Source organism: Xenopus tropicalis, chromosome 4 (assembly GCF_000004195.4).
Source record: "Xenopus tropicalis strain Nigerian chromosome 4, UCB_Xtro_10.0, whole genome shotgun sequence".
Taxonomy (NCBI): Eukaryota; Metazoa; Chordata; class Amphibia; order Anura; family Pipidae; genus Xenopus; species Xenopus tropicalis.
In genome coordinates, this window is record NC_030680.2 from 22,731,021 (window position 1) to 22,747,169 (window position 16,149).

The 16,149-nt window shown below is 44.2% G+C and overlaps 2 protein-coding genes and 1 long non-coding RNA gene across 3 annotated transcripts; 2 read left to right on the plus strand and 1 right to left on the minus strand.

The window, feature by feature from the left end:
* Positions 1-1,615: 1,615 nt before the first annotated feature.
* LOC101731667 (serine/threonine-protein kinase 4) lies at positions 1,616-4,557 on the minus strand. The gene is made up of 5 exons (XM_018093317.2): positions 4,467-4,557; positions 3,913-4,339; positions 3,740-3,812; positions 3,018-3,193; positions 1,616-2,928 (listed from the first exon to the last, which is right to left on the minus strand). Exons 2-5 carry the CDS (start codon positions 3,929-3,931, stop codon positions 2,597-2,599), a joined length of 600 nt encoding a protein of 199 aa, XP_017948806.1. The 5' UTR covers positions 3,932-4,339; positions 4,467-4,557; the 3' UTR covers positions 1,616-2,596.
* On the plus strand, positions 4,464-6,159 carry LOC108647376. The gene is made up of 3 exons (XR_001924385.2): positions 4,464-4,573; positions 4,667-4,788; positions 4,872-6,159. It is a non-coding gene; the product is annotated as an uncharacterized LOC108647376 (long non-coding RNA).
* Positions 6,160-7,279: 1,120 nt separating this feature from the next.
* LOC101732828 (acyl-CoA (8-3)-desaturase) lies at positions 7,280-14,100 on the plus strand. Its single transcript, XM_031900538.1, has 5 exons — positions 7,280-7,325; positions 12,450-12,510; positions 12,594-12,670; positions 12,752-12,849; positions 13,856-14,100. The coding sequence occupies exons 2-5, from the start codon at positions 12,456-12,458 to the stop codon at positions 13,992-13,994; spliced, it is 369 nt and encodes a 122-aa protein (XP_031756398.1). The 5' UTR covers positions 7,280-7,325; positions 12,450-12,455; the 3' UTR covers positions 13,995-14,100.
* The last annotated feature ends 2,049 nt before the right edge of the window (positions 14,101-16,149 follow it).

A 16,149-nucleotide genomic window follows, 5' to 3' on the forward strand; every position in this document is an offset into this window, starting at 1 on the left:
TACTAGGGCAAAATATATAAATTACAAAGCAAAGGGGTATCAGTAAATGTAGATTAAATTACGCACAGTTTCCTTTGGGCAAGGGCTCCTGGAGCTTTCCCTAAGGGCTGATGACAGGCTGGGTGCTTTGTAGTCCAAATGACTGCATGTAAAACACATGGAAAACCCACATAATAGTATAAAAGTGGCTTTCACAATTTAGCGCAACTACTCAGTTCATAGGGATGGAAAGGAATTTCCAGGTTCTCTGTGGCCTGCAGGAGAGGCGGTTTCCCATGGGTGCCAAAGTGCCCTGTGCACCATTAGCCTAATATTTTTGAGCTGCTCTCATATAGGACAAAAGTGTTATAATGACACTTACATGTTTATGTATCAGTTCTTTACAGACCCAATGTGTACCGTAGATAGTAACGTATATGGGTCAGTCTCGCTTAGTCCCAAAGGGTACTCATTGCAGTAATGTCCCAGATGGTCCCAAAATGTACTGAGGGCAGTGACATATTAATAATTCTGTACTTCCTAAGCCCAGTCTCACAATGTACTGACCCCAGTGACATGTTTATATAGGCACTATATTCCCTTTTTATGTGATTATTTAAACACTATGAAGTCTCCTTCAAGGCTCGGACACTGACCAAAACTCCTTCCTTAATCAAGATCAGTAACACTGGGCCCAGACATGACTTATTCCCTGCTTTTATCTCTTCATTATTAGTGTCACTTTTCACCCATTTCTGCCCCCCCTGCCTATTGATTCCACCTTCTTTTTTTACTAACCCTTCTTCCCTTTAGTGGCGTAACTAGAGTTTGTGGGGCCCCCCTGCAGAGGAACTTTCAGGGGCCCCCTATGAGGAACTTTCGATGCCCCTGCCATTTATATTAGCCAATGGCAATGACGATATTAAATATAGATTTTTTCTTTTTGAAGTAACTATAAAATATATGGACTGGCTAAACCTCTCTTATAACAATTATCCTAACCATACAGTGCCTCTGCCCCAAAATTGCCAGATAGTAAGGTTATTATGTAGTGCAGGACCAGGACAGAGGACTGTCTCTCACTGCTGCTGCCTCTAACTGCACCAGAACAATGGAGCATTAATCACTTTCTCCCCTGGACCCCTCCCTATTCTGACCCCCCTTCCCATCATCTCACTCTCTTCCAATCACCACCTCATTCTCTCCCATCCTTTTCCTTTCAATCCCCTTGGTGGGCTCGCTCCTTTCCAGTCCCTCCTCCCACTCATTTGCTCCCGCCCACCCAGTCCCGTCTGCTCATTTGCTCCCAGTCCCTCCTCCCGCTTGGTTGCTCCCTCCCTCCCAGTCCCACCCGCTTGCTCCCACCCTCCACCCCAGGCTCCTTCCCTCCGCCCACACTAGTGACGAAACGCAACTCTTCCGGGTGCGGCCCCAGGTGATTTTAGAGGTGATGGCCCCCTCAGATCCTGGTGGCAGTAGGGGCCCTTCAGGGCTCGGGGGCCCCCCATTGCAGGCGCCTTATTTACACCCCTGTTTCCCTTGCACTACAGGTGTGCGTTATCTCTAAAGCTCCCTGGCAATACTATGGGACTAAATAAAAATACAGGAACACCAATAAAACACCAATAAACATTCATAAAATGTATTCAATATTTATTTATAAAAAAGATGTTATTTTGGTATATTTTAGATTCATGTATCTTAATTTAAGTTGGAAAAGACTCATGTAATTTAAGTTGGAAAGGCCTATTTACTAGTTGGTCCAGAAGAAGGCGAAAAACCCTCATCTGAAGCCGGAGCCAATTTGCCTCAGAGGGGTAAAAATTCCTTCCTGACTCCCAAAAGGGCAATCGGACAAGTCCCTGGATCAACTTCTACTAAGGGGAGAAGAGGAGGCACCTGTGGGGGCACTGTAGCAGTGTTGGGCAGTTGAAAAGATAATCATTTTAAGGGGCATCAATTTTGGTGGGTGCTGTAAGGTGGTTAAAATGTCAATGAGAAGGTGTCAAAAGCTGTTTTGAAGAGAAGGAACTATTGGGGGAAAAAATATTACTTTTAAACTGTGTTGTCTGATATGCAGCTGTTGAAGGCAAGATACCACTGGTGGAGCTGCGATAATCTGAAAATGAGCTAATGACGATGATGGCGCTGCTGTTAGTAAAACAGACAATGATGGTGGATTTCTGAAATAAAACCCTGTTTGAGCTGAGGTAGGTGATATATGTAATGCTGATGGTGCTGTAAATACTAGGGGCGCATTAGCATGAGGTGCAGCAGAATGAGAAATAGAGGCTGGTGGTGGAGCCAAAGGTGAATAAAAAGAAGTAGGTGCCACTGTTGGAGGTGTTAAAAGTAAGAATCCAACTTGTGGAGCTGCAAAACTCAAAAGTGGACACCACTGTTGGTAATTTGAAATATAGATGTTAAATTCAGAGACTGCTGGTGGAGTTGCAGTCATTTTTAAAAGGAGACACTACTGTTGGACCTGCGGTAGCTACATGTTGAGGGAGCTGCAGATGTGCTGACCTGGCAAAAACATAGTGCTTACATTTTTTCCTTGGATGTTAATCAGGAGACTCACCCTGGGCACTTGATGTTATTGGCCACAGGATGACACTCAGGCAAAACCCTCCAGGGCCATTTGCTGAGCCTCCTTCTGTTCTGCCGATGTTTCAGTTGCGCAGAAGTCACAGGCTCGCCGTAGATGTTCCATGGCCCAGCAAGGCCGTAGATGTTTCATGGCCCAGCGAGGCCGTAGATGTTCCATGGCCCAGCGAGGCCGTAGATGTTCCATGGCCCCGCGTAAATGTTTCCTGGCTTGCCCTAGATGTTCCATGGCCCAGCGAAGCCAGAGATGTTCCATGGTCCCGCGTATATGTTCCCTGGCCCCGCGTAGATGTTCCCTGGCCCGCTGAAGATGTTTCCTGGCCCAGCGAGCTACTCTCAATCCTGTATAGATAAATAAAATCACAGTAAAGAAAAACCCAAAACTGAACAGCTACAGACCCCAATTCTATACATATAACGGATTCTCTCACCTTGTTCGGCCGGCCGGTTCTGCACAGCCCGAAGGTGCTCCTCAATTTCAGCCCTGATGGTCTTCGCAGGGGGCAGTTCAGCAATGAATGGGTGCTGCAGTAGTTCTTTCGCACTCCATCTCTGGGAAGGATCCTTCTCAAGGCACGACTTCAAAAAGGACACAAAATGTTGTGACCTGGAAAAAATTAAGGGCTTTTAGCTCTGTCTAGTGCAAAACAGATGATATATAAGATTCCAAGGAGAGAGATAAGGGCTGAAGCATCTTCATTACTAAGTGGAATATCTTTGATATATTGTGTTTAGCTACATATACAGGGTATTGCTTTGTTTGATGAACCCTGTTTAATTCAGTTCAGCTATAAGCTGTGTTGCCAGTTGGTACCCAAGGTTTGGGGGGAATGGGGATTGCAGTAATAGAGGGGGGTCACTAGGGTTCTGGCCTTATGTACAATATTAATATACAATATTAGTAAAAATCTAATCATTGTCCCAAAGATTTGGGGGGATGGTGAGTAAAGAAATACAGTGAACCCAATGGGGTTCCTGATGTGAAGTATATCATCTATCTATCTATCTATCTATCATCTATCTTTGTCTGTCTATGTATCTATCTATCTATCTGTCTATCTATCTAGTTCTGATCTATTTATGGAGAAGTGAGAGAGACACACAGAGTTGCAGTATCAGCATCGCACAGTGACATGAGCTGGGAAGGACTCACCAGGTCCTTGATTTGAGTCGTGGAGGGTCGTTGTTGATGATCAGGTCCGACACTAGCTTCTGATCGGCGTATGCTAAAAGTTAAAAACATATATATATATCAGTCCCTTCAAACATGAAGCTATATCCTTGGTTACAATGTACAGAGACCCACAATTGTTGTGATTCACTTACGTGTTTTTCCCTCGGCCATTTCGATGGCAGTGATTCCCAGGGACCAGATGTCACACTGGAAAAGAAGACACCAAAGAGCATTAGGATAGAATTGGGTTAGCGGGTGAGTCAGTTACTTATTACCGGGGGTTCTAACGTGTTTGCATACAATGAATAGAAAACACAGAAACAATTAGAACTCAGCCGCTTAGTACTGATAGAAGAAATGGCCCATGTTTAACTGGCCTTTACTGAATAGAGCACCCATTTGTGCAGAGACATAAAAGCCATTGGGTCCTGCTACTACTTCTACAACATACTTTGGTGTCATATTCCGGTTTCCTGTCCTTCCTCCTAAAGGTCTCGGGTGCCATCCAGTGCGCAGTCCCATCACCCTCGTTGCACTTCCCTGTCTGTGGGTCCAGGTCCCAGCAGTGTCCGAAATCGACTGAAATGACAGATAATACATATAAATGGAAAATTCACTTTCACCCTGTATCATGATACCCTCTGTACTTTATATTTACAGAAGCTTCCCCCCATCCATTCATCTTACAACTATAAGTTTTACTCACTGAGTTTGATGTTCCCCTTCTTGGTGAGCATCACGTTGGGGCTCTTGATGTCCCTGTGAACAGCCCGGTGGTGGTGAACGTGGTTGAGAGCCTGGGGAGATTGAGATGTAGGTTATAAGAATATAACAGACATTTGGTTAATTATTCCCAACAAAGACACATGGGGTTAATCCAAGTTTACCTTCAATACCTCCCTGCAGACATAGCCAATCCAGGTCTCCTTCAGGGATTGGCCTTCGGTGCTGTCGATCAGGTCGTACAGGGAGCCGCCGCTGCAGTACTCAAGGACAAGCTGCAATAGGAAGGAATGATTTCAGGCCGTGTATGTATTTTATCGCCTCCAATGGAGGTCTCTTTGGCACATAAGGGATGAATGTGATGCAACAAACAATTTCTTACTTCCAGATACTCCGATGACTCCTCGTTTGGAGCAGGGTGGTGATAAGCTCCATAGTAAGAGGCGATGTTCCTGTGCCTGCTGAACTTCAGGAGAAAGTTTACCTCTCGGCAGACTGACTCCTCATCCTGGAGAGGAATAAAAGAAACCCTTTAGCTCACATAGGCAGCCACACAATAGGCATGATATGGAGAAAGGAACTATAAAGAAACCTTACCCAAGTGATGTTGGCCATCTTGACGGCTACCTTACCTCTGCGATGGTGATGGCCCTGTAACACACACAGAAAGGTGTAACTGACATTCAGTATTAGCTGGAAATATCAACACTCATATTGGGAACAAAATGACAGAAATATTGAGTGATTAAGAAATGGAAAATGTGCATAGCAGGGATAGTGATAGCACTTTCAACTTGCTTTCAGCTCCCCTTGCTCTCTAGGAATTTGGTTGGTCCCTTACCATGAACACGGCTGCAGTGCCGCCCTCTCCGAGAAGCTTCTCCTTGGTCAGCCGACCATCAGGAGGCTGGGAAAAATAGATAAATAGAATTAACGGGGGATTTTATAGATAACATAATATTCCACAGGAAGGAGAGGGACTATTGGGAAGGAGGGGCAAGAGAAACACAAGAAAGACAGAGGCAATTGGAAGGTGTGAGGTTCATAAAACCGGGGGGGCATCACCAAACCAACACCCAAATTCCATGCTCAAGTCTAGCAGCCCCTACAGGGACTTTTTACTCACCTTATATATTTCGGAGAGGCATCCGGATTCAGCCGTCCGCTGAGGGAAAATTAAAAGATTCTGTTAGTTTAAAGGAACATTATTAGGCCCAATACTTGCTGAGTAACAAAATGGTACTACCCCGTGTGGAACATGCCCTTCCCCCTTGCCCTTACTCAGTAAGAGATAGGATAGTAAGTAAGGATACCTATAGCAAAGTCACTTTAGGGCCCTCTAAACCTTGGGAATGAGACTTCCCACCCCCTATGCCCAATACACCCCCTGGGCCCCCAGCAGTCACAGGGTCTCACCCCTGGATAGGAAGGAACTGTCTGAATAAAGTGTCTGATTCTGGGATAAATTGGCCCCATATAGAAGTAGATATTTATTCAGGCTCATTAAAGAGCCCCATATGGGCAGGACACTGTTCTGTGTGTCACTGAATGGGTTAACATTCTATACTTTACACCAAAACCCTTGAGTCAAATGAAATCCATAGCAGGAGCCTTACCTTCCTCCGGGGGGCGCAGAATGGCATTGCGCCCTAGTGGTTTTGCTCTTAAAAGAGCAGTTGGGTTTATAAAAAAAAAAAATATCAGCTGATGTCAATGGAAGATGGTTTTTCCAAAGAGAAGCTGAAAAAATCACAAAGTCGCTGATTATCGCAAGAAAATCGCCTTGAAGACGCCTGGAAATCGCTTTCTCGCACAGAATTTCACTTTATGTGGAAACAGAAATGAAGAAGAGATTGTAAGTTCCATGGTCCGGCCCTCTCTGCTATACAGATCAGGATACACTGCATTATATTCACAGTATTCCCCCTGACCAATCCACCCATTTAATAAAAAAAACAAAAGCCATAAACTGATATTTATTCTCTGTGATATTTTCATTCAAATTTCTGAATCTGATTTCTGTGTAATGTGACGTTATCTCAGGTAATGAAAAATCATGCTGCGGCTTTTGCAGCAATAACGGCATTAAAGGTGAAGTTCCCGTATAAATTAGGGTGAACAGGTTGCAGCATTTCCCCGTATTTGGCACCATCCTTCCTTCCTTCTATTAGAACATACTGCCCAGTCCCTGCTGAAAAATCTATGCCATGTTGTACCGACCCCCTGCTTGCGTTTCTTAGTTCAGAAGGCAGCTGCAAAGGCTATCAGGGCATGCTGGGAGCTGTAGTTCTGTGCCAAATAACTATGGACAAAGCTCCAGGCAGAGCAGAATTCCTAGGAAACTAATAGCTGTGCCTATAAACTGATGCTGGATAGAGAGGGGGCATGCTGATCTGTCCCATCTAAATCTAACAGTCTGTTATAGGGGTCAGATCATTCATCCATTTAAATCTCCCGGGCTTTACATTACTGTAGCTTTTGGGGTTTCCCATGAGAATGGACACAGTTGAAGCAGGGAAGGCATTTCTTATTAGCAACCCCCAGTATGCACCTTTGGGTACCAGCATATGCCAACAGTGATTGGTGGAGCTCCCCTATGGGAGATCATGGCTGGCTACATAACATAAAGCTCTCAAATTTTACTAGGCATCATCACCCCCCCATCACTTGCACCAGTCCAGGTGGTATCATTACTAGCATAGGATACTGACATTTTGACTGTTTAACAGGGTGTACCAATACATAAGCAGGGGGGTTATCAACCTGCACAGTAGGGAAATAGCAATAATGGCAGCTCTCAGAGCAGAGGGGATCCCATATAAAAGAAGGGAGAGGATTACAGGTACTTGTTTTGGATTTCAGGAAAGAGAACAGTAGTTGGTTTGGGAATGATGGAGCACATTAATGTATACCCTGTATGAGTGTCTGTATGCTCCACTCACCTCTATAGTAAACATTAATATACCTGTATTGGTTTCAGCCAATCCCATATTGCAATGGCAAGATCATCCCACATAGAAATGCTGCTAAGATGAAAGGGACCCTAGCAACCAGAAAGCAAGGGCCAGGCTGCAGGTCTAAAAGGGATGATGGGACTTGTAGGTCAGTGATAATTAGAGGACTACAGACTGAAGGTCTAATAGGGAATGCTGGGAGTTGGAACAAGCACCTGTCAACAGCCTCAAGAAGCATCAGGGGGATCATTAGTGGCTGGAAAATGGCAGCTCTGCCACTTTTCCCTTAAAAACTTTTAAAGAAGGCAGTTTTATGTACAAAGTGAGATACAGAGAGAGAAATATGAATATTAAGAGCATTGGAGCTGAAACCTGAACACCAAGTGGCCAATTGTCATCCCAAACACTGTCAGAGTGACTGTTACTGGATGGGAAACTATGAGATTTCATACTGTGACCAAAATAATTTCCAAACTTGCACATTATTAAAAAAAATCACAAGCAAATACAGAACTATGTGAATATTAACATTAAAATAGGAATCTGAAATCCAAATGTTACTTTATAGTCTCCCTGCTCCCCTGCTCCTTCCCCAACTCTCCCAAAATCATGTTTTATATCTATGAAAATGATACAATATATGCAAACCCAAGGCTAATATCCCAGGCGCTACCTAGTGATGCCATTAAATAGCGATTTTCTGCATTTATGTCATTATTTTCCTAAAATGTCTCCCCCAGCGTGTGGCGCGCTCCACTTACCTCTGATCCCAGAAATGAAAGTGAGAAAAACCGTTAATTAACGGACACTCTAGCAACCAAATGACAGTTAAAAAGTTTAAACTTAAGGGCATGACAATGGTTCAGTCACACATCAGGCTTATGGCAGTGTCACAGTGACAGTTGGTGGCTGTAAAATAGCAGCTCTGAGACTTGTAGCTTAATATCCTTCAAACCAGACACTTTTAAATGCAGTGCGACTTACAGAGAGAAATGGGAATAACAATATCTAATGCTCTGGGTGCTACACATAGTGATTTATGCCAATATTTTTCTCAATGCCCCCCCTTCCCCCATGTGTATAGGCTGCACTCACCTTTGATTGTAGTAATAAAAATGTGAAATCTGGGCATGTATCACAGTGGCTGTTGGGGGCAAAATGGCAGCTAAGACTTAACCCTTACTTTCAAATTGGGCTTTTTTTCTCTAAATAAGATTCAGAAAGAAAAGTGCATAACAATGGCAATAGATGAGGAATCTATGGTCTTGCTGCCAATATAAGACATTATGCCAGCCCTAATGTAATATCCCATAATCCCATAGGAACATTACCTTTCCTGACACATTGGCACCAACTGCTGAGGAAGCGCCATATTTAGTGATTCCAGCTGCCTCCTTGAGTTCTCCATTGGCCGCAGGATTATCTCTAGGGCGCGCTTGCCAACGACGGGACCCACAGTAGGTACAATAAAACTCTGTAATGGATCTGCCTGTAGATAGAAGGTCTCCAGCGATGAGCTCTCCCACCTGGGCTGAACATTTCCATCTTTCTTCCTGAGCAGAAACATGAAAGTGTAGACACCATTGGAGTTACAGTAAAGAGAAATAAACCAATTTATATTTATGGTTGTGGTGATGATTTATTTTTCTATTGAACAGACTAACTACAGTAAGGTGCTGTCTAAAGATTAAAAGCACATATACATGTACAGTAGAAGCGCCACCATGTAGGTATTCTGCTTGCCTGGCTGCTAACAGTTACCCTCTATGTCACTGTCATTAATAGGGAGGAAAGATAACACAGACAGGAAGGCTTTGTTCCCCCACCAATTACAAAGAGATGCAAAATGGAGTAAATGCTGGGGTAACTCTGTAGCTGCAGGTTTATACATAGGCACATCCAAGCATTTATACATGGAATAAATGCCAAAGGGCAGTGTTAATTAACATACTGCAACCTTAAAAATACCTTTTTTGGTGTAAATGAAACAGCTTGACTTTACAAATATGAGCCCAGGCACCCACCCATCTCTGCCTCACACAGCTCAGCATGGTGGGATTTCTGCTGACTTTCTGTGGGAGAAATCATTCTGTAAATTTAGCCAGTGGGGAAAGCATCCTGCAGCCAATGGGAGAGTCATCTAAGTTTAGCAAATGGGAGAGTCATCTAAGTTTAGCCAATGGGAGAGCTTCTCCAACCATCACTGGCAATACTTCCTGTTCCTTTAGCTAATGGGAGAAAGCTGCACGCAGCCAATGGGAGAGCACTTCCTGCTCACGCCAAGAGATGGCAGACAGAGCAGAGGGAGGCCTCTCTGGACAGAAGTTGCAATAGCGGTTCCATGCCCAAAAGCCAATGTTTCCTACTCCAGCTGTTGTGGAACAACATCACTCCACGCTCCATTGGGCTCTTTAGATGTTAAACAACTCCCTAAACCCCTGTGATCCACTTGCTGACAAAAACTCCTGCACAACTATGGTGCCCTCTAACCCCTGTAATCATCCAGCCATTGTGCATAATACAACTCCCAGCATCCCCTGCAGCCCTGCAGATGTTCTTGAAGTACACACACATATTGCAACAGTCACCTGGGTAAATTTACTGAGTTGGACCTGGGGCCCTGCAGGTTTCCCAGACATTTAAGGTCAATGCAACAGGTCGGGCTATATGCTAAATATAAGCCTTAAGGATTTCTAATCCCAGATTGCCCAATATAATGAATGGCCAAGGATATTGAGACCCTCAGACAGCTATGGCAATGATTACATTCATTTTTGTGGGAAAATCCAGGAGTCTCAGCCACGTGGAAATCACAGAGAACTAGAGAGAAATACAAACACTTTTTTAAGCTTAAACACTTCTGTTTTTTCTGTTATAGATAATAAAGTTGATAAATTGCTCTGTCCCACTAAAAGGTTTGCTGCAGACACCCACAGCAGCAATGGCACCCAAAGAGAGGTCCCGCTGACTGGGTGAGGAGTGGCACACCACTCACAAGCAAAAAGCCATATGGCAGCTTCTGCGCTTCAGTAGGAGATGGTATGAAATGGAACTCTTTTAAGAGATCATTAAACATTGTAGCAAAGGGCCGCCTGCTTTTTGTTGCACCCAATGTAGAGAGTAGAGTGCAATGTCAGTGGGTGCAAGTCAGCCCTGCCCGAAATCCTTGCCCTAACCTCCTGCCATGCATTTACTGCTGTGCAAGTCTGGGGATGGATAAGGGGCATGAGGGCGCTCTGGGACTGGCACATACACACTATAGTAAAATGTTAGTCGTTACTATACACTGTCCTGGACTGCTGCAATGAATCACTGGGAAATACAGTAAAGGTGCCGCTGCTCCAATAGGAAGTACCTGAAACCTGTGTATCGTTTAGGGATAAGAGCACCAACTCCGGGTTCAAGGTTACCGATTATATTCACTAGGGGTGCCTAACAAACTGGCTCTCCCCTCTAGTAAACTGCACTTTAGTTAGAGTATACGAATGACTTACTAAGACACAGCTGACACTAGGGGCTTATTTATACACACTGGGCAAATTTGCCCCTGGGCAGTTACCCATGCAACCAATCAATATTTTTGCTTTCAATGACCTGCAGTTGATAAACCTGTATACTGAGTGGCTTCCCAAATGTAGCCGTGTCTTGCACAAGTTAGAAGCCAATTGTGTGAAAAAAAAAGTCTCCTGTCTAGATTTACTTTAGAAAAAAACAAGACCAAAATAATATACAAATGTACAAAACTTACGCACAGCCCCTAGTAAAATAGATTGTGTTCTCCTAGGCCGGTGCTCCCTCAAAGCTCTGCCTTGTTCTCTACCCTCAGGCACACATTCACCCCCATAATATCCCCAGGCAGATTATTAGCACTATTACCACCTCCATCTTCACAGTTGGCAACTGGTACCAATCAATCAGCACCTTCCAATATTCTGAATACAGAGAAGAAAAGTGCTGTTTGTATTTTGGGTCCATCTGCAAAGGGGTCTCCTTTTAACTAGGTGGTACCAGAATATTAGTCGTAAGCTCCATTTACTGCCTTGAGAACACCTGCCAATAGTTTGCAGTTTTTGCTACTTTCTCCTAAGGAAACAGATGCACAAAGGACACCACCTGACTTTATCTGATCCAACTCCCATTACAGCAATGGGGACCAGATTCTATAGGGTCCCACTATATCTTGTGTTGTTGCATGAAAAGTTTGTGGGTCAGATAAAGTCTGACCCAAAACCCTGATCTAAATCTCCTGTGTAGCTTGGCCCTAAGGAGCTCTATTAAACTTTGTTTAATGTTATTTGACATTAGCATTTGCTACTGGAAGCTTTTATCATAGGTTTTAGTTTCCTGGGGGAACATATTGGGTCACCTGCCCCACAGGAGAGAGGGGGAAAAAATATAATGAAAGGCACCGGTTTAATCTACAGCTCTTAATCTGTGTAGCAAACACTTACCGAGCAACAAATGTGTTAAAATATAGTATAAATACCGTTTGTAGAAGTAACATCTGGTTAAAGGCTACATGTGCCCACCGACAGAAATGTGTATCAGGAGTACCCCTGTCTGTTCTGTCCTGTACTGAATGAAAAAATGTTAAGTTTTTCCTTAGCATATGCTAATTAGGATTTGGATTTGGTTCGGTATTCAGTCGAATCGCTTGGGATGGATTCAGGGGTTCGGCCGAACCCGAAAAACTAGGTTTGGTGCATCTCTAATTTTGTCACCCAGAAAGATACACAAAGACAAAACAAGACTTAAACAACCAACAGAACTTATTTATTTTAATTAACATAAAACACAAACATCAGCAATTAGCAAGGGGGCTGATTGGTCAGACATTGTTCCAGATTGGGCCGTATATGGCTACCTAACTATATATATAATTAATAATAAAAATGTGGTCCCCGTTGAGCTCACATTCTAATGTCCCCATAACACACAATGTGCACACAACAGGGACTATTCCATCAGGGAAATGCACAGAATGAAATATCTATTCTCGTTTCCCCCCACAGCTTGGAATGAAGAAGAAGAAATACATGCCGTATAATCACCAGCACAAGTACTTCTTCTTCAGTGAGTGAGCTCAACACCAAGTACTTCATGTCTCAGGTATAAAGCTATTGCTAGCGGATATTCATCCTCTGTTCTCTTTGCAGTTGGGCCTCCAGCACTGATTCCCGTCTATTCCCAATGGTATATTTTCTACTTTGCAATACGGCGCAAGAAGTGGGCGGTAAGCACGTTTAATTGTGTAGTAAATGGACTGACAGTAAAGTGAGGTTGCAATGGCTGACTCTGCCTCTTGTTCCTGCAGGACCTGGCCTGGATGATTTCTTTCTATGTGAGGTTTGGTCTGTGTTACATCCCGTTCCTGGGAGTGAGCGGCACCATCGCTCTGTTCATGGTGGTTAGGTGAGCACTGTTATAAACAGAAGGTACAAGGGAATGGAATAGCTGCAGGGAACAGGGGTACATACTACAGGCCATACCATGCCGTCAGATCTACAGCTAAGGAGTAAAACAAGAAGTTCCACAAAAACTATAGGTGCTTGTTTTGTTGCATTTGGTTGTACCCTATGGAATTTGTGTGTGTGGGGGGAACAGAGTTTTGCAAATGAAAAGTAGTGGTTTTTATAGATGTGAGCATGGTGTGAGCAAGCTGTATCCAACTAATAACTTGTTTTAACATTAAACAACAACACGAGAGAGGGTCCCATGATATGAAGACGGCCAATTATTTATGAAGCAAAACTACTACACAGCGGTCCCTGAGAAGTAGGGCCAGTAACAGGGGTAGGCAGGAGAGGCAAGTGCCTAGGGTGCAACAGTGGGGGTTGCACAGCACATACATCTTTCTGCCTTCCCCTAGTCCAGTCAAGTCTGAGCCATCAGCACCCGCTCCTCAAATCTGCCTCCCCCAGTGGTCGGCACCCTTCTGTGTGTGCGAGCGTGCACGTGCATGCTCTCATAGAGGTGGGTGGGGTTTGGAACGAGGTGGGTGGCTGGGTTGCCTTGGGTACCCGGCTGGATTGGGATGCCACTGGCAAGAAGTTTTGTTGCATTCAGTTGTATTGTGTCTGAACACATAAAGAACACCCAAATTAACAAACACATTTTCCTCTGTAGGATGGTTCCTAAATTACAATTTTGTCCATGTGTGTCCAAATGCAACATAAAGAGATGAGGCATCTGATACATACACCGCCATTGCCTGCAGGGAGCTGATCCAAGCAACATATATTATCGCTTGGACAGATCCAGATGCCCCATTTGTGTTTCTGTTTTTATATGATCATGTATGTCCCCTCCATTGATTCACCTTGGGCCCTGGATACAGGGAGGATCATATTATAGATGGTAGCACGGCGCTGGTAGCAGCACATTAGTCTCTGATCAATGTCTTTGTCTTGTGTTTCAGATTTATTGAGAGCAACTTGTTTGTGTGGGTCACTCAGATGAACCACATTCCAATGAACATTGACTATGATCCATATCCCATAATTCTCCCCTTTTCCTTTTTGCCTTTCTATTTAGCCTCCTTTCAGTGGCGTAAGTAGATATTACTGGGCCCAGGCCTGGCTATTTGAGGATTCCCAGAGGGGCTGCTGTAAGATGCCATAGACATTTATTGACCCCAGCAGCTAACAAATATTACTCTGGGAGACTAGTGTTTTGTTATTTTTCATCTTCCGGTCTCTCATTCAGTTCAAACCTCTGTCTGGTTGCTAGGGTGGGGGACAGGAGAGACTATAGGGAGCAGGGTGGGGGACAGGAGAGACTATAGGGAGCAGGGTGGGGGGGCCCAGTCAGCACTAGCAGATGGGTGCACAGGGGATTGAGGGTGGCTGAATTAGTTTGCGTGGGGTGAAAGGACTCGCAGTTACACTTTTAGCAAAGGCTTAGCCTCATGAAAAGGGCCATAGACATAACACAAACATAATTTTCCCTTTCTATGGAAAAGCTGTTGCAGGGCAACTCTAATCTTCTGGAAAGGTGTTTCTTATCGAGACAAGTAGCTACTCATTATTGAACAAAACAATTTTTCAGTGTGAATGAAATGTATAACCCACTCCAGATACCTTGTGCTTCGGTTTAAACAAAAAAAATACTTAACCCTGGAGCGCCCTCCTCTGTCCAGACTTCTCAGATGAAGTCTTGTGGGGTAAAAAAAAATAAATAAAAAAAAAATAGCGTAATACAGTAATGAGATATTAATAATCACCCCTCTAAAACGTGTTTATATCTAAAACAAATCTAGTGAACACCACTACTAAATTTACTTCACTTTTCTGTGAAAACACATAAATACAATCCATCGCGAAATATTTAAAGTTCGTGTCTATTTAAAAAAGTGAATTTCCGTATTTCACACTCTTCCGTGACTTCTTTTTATCCTTAGCCAATTGTGCATATACTTACAGACCAACACTGTGGTCTTGGAGCTTGTAACAAATTCCCTCGTGGTTGAACTATAACTCCCAGCTTCTCTTTTTCCACTTTCTCCTGCTGCTGGACAAATATACAACGGACATGTGTAAAATCCTAAAACTTTATTCTAAAACATATTAAAAGTTTAAACTCACAAACGCCATAAAAATTGCGCCCATCGGGAGTCCTTTTGTAAACAGCATTGGATCCTTGCTTGCTTATCAGTCTCTTTATGCGATCTGCAGTACTCGCTTTGATCCTGGCTTGCAAATCTCTCCGTTCGCGTTCTCCCTTTGGCGTCTCTCTCCACCGGGAGCTACTCATTATTACTGTGTTCCTGAGCCCCTCATACAGTGAAGTGACTAGAGGCCAGTAGCCTATTGGGCAAACTTGGCTCCAGGACCCCCTGTACCGATATCAACCTCTCGCAATAAAACAGCAAGTAAGTGAGTCCGGCCGCAGGAAGGCTCACTGTGGGTAGGCCTATTGTTGTGAGTGCAGTTTAAGCCCCTCAAACCCAGACAGCGGCTGGGCCGGTAAATGGCAGAAGTTGGTGCCGCTCAATATTAGGAGCCTGCGGCTCTGTGTGAGGTGTCACTGGGCCAGGCCACGCCCCCAAGGCTGCTCCGAGGCGCAACGTGTGAGGATCCAGACTGTGGCGCTCCGGAGGGACCCGCACAGGGCAGCAAAGACACAGGTAAGGTCCTTATTCCTGACTCAATACTTGGCCAGAGTGCGCCCAAAGTTGGCTAAGTGACTAATGGCACAGGGTGCCCAGCCAGGGATAGTGGCACTGCCAGCTTTCATCTAGTGCTTATTGTAATGTTTATCCAGGGCTGCCCCTCTATGCGCGTCCCTCCTGCCATAGCCACTTCTACTCGTCCGAGATGCCCATTCACATTGTTCCCCTTGGGTTCCACTTGTACAGACACAGCAGCTCTGGGAGGGCTCAGGGGAATATGGGCGCTGTATTATATCCAGTATATATAACTTGGCACAATGCCATCCTATAGGTGCCAGGCAGATATATAACTTGGCACAATGCCATTCTATAGGTGCCAGACAGATATATAACTTGGCACAATGCCATTCTATAGATGCCAGGCAGATATATAACTTGGCACAATGTCATTCTATAGGTGCCAGGCAGCTATATAACTTGGCACAATGTCATTCTATTGATGCCAGACAGATATATAACTTGGCACAATGCCATTCTATAGATGCCAGGCAGATATATAACTTGGCACAATGCCATTCTATAGATGCCAGGCAGATATATAA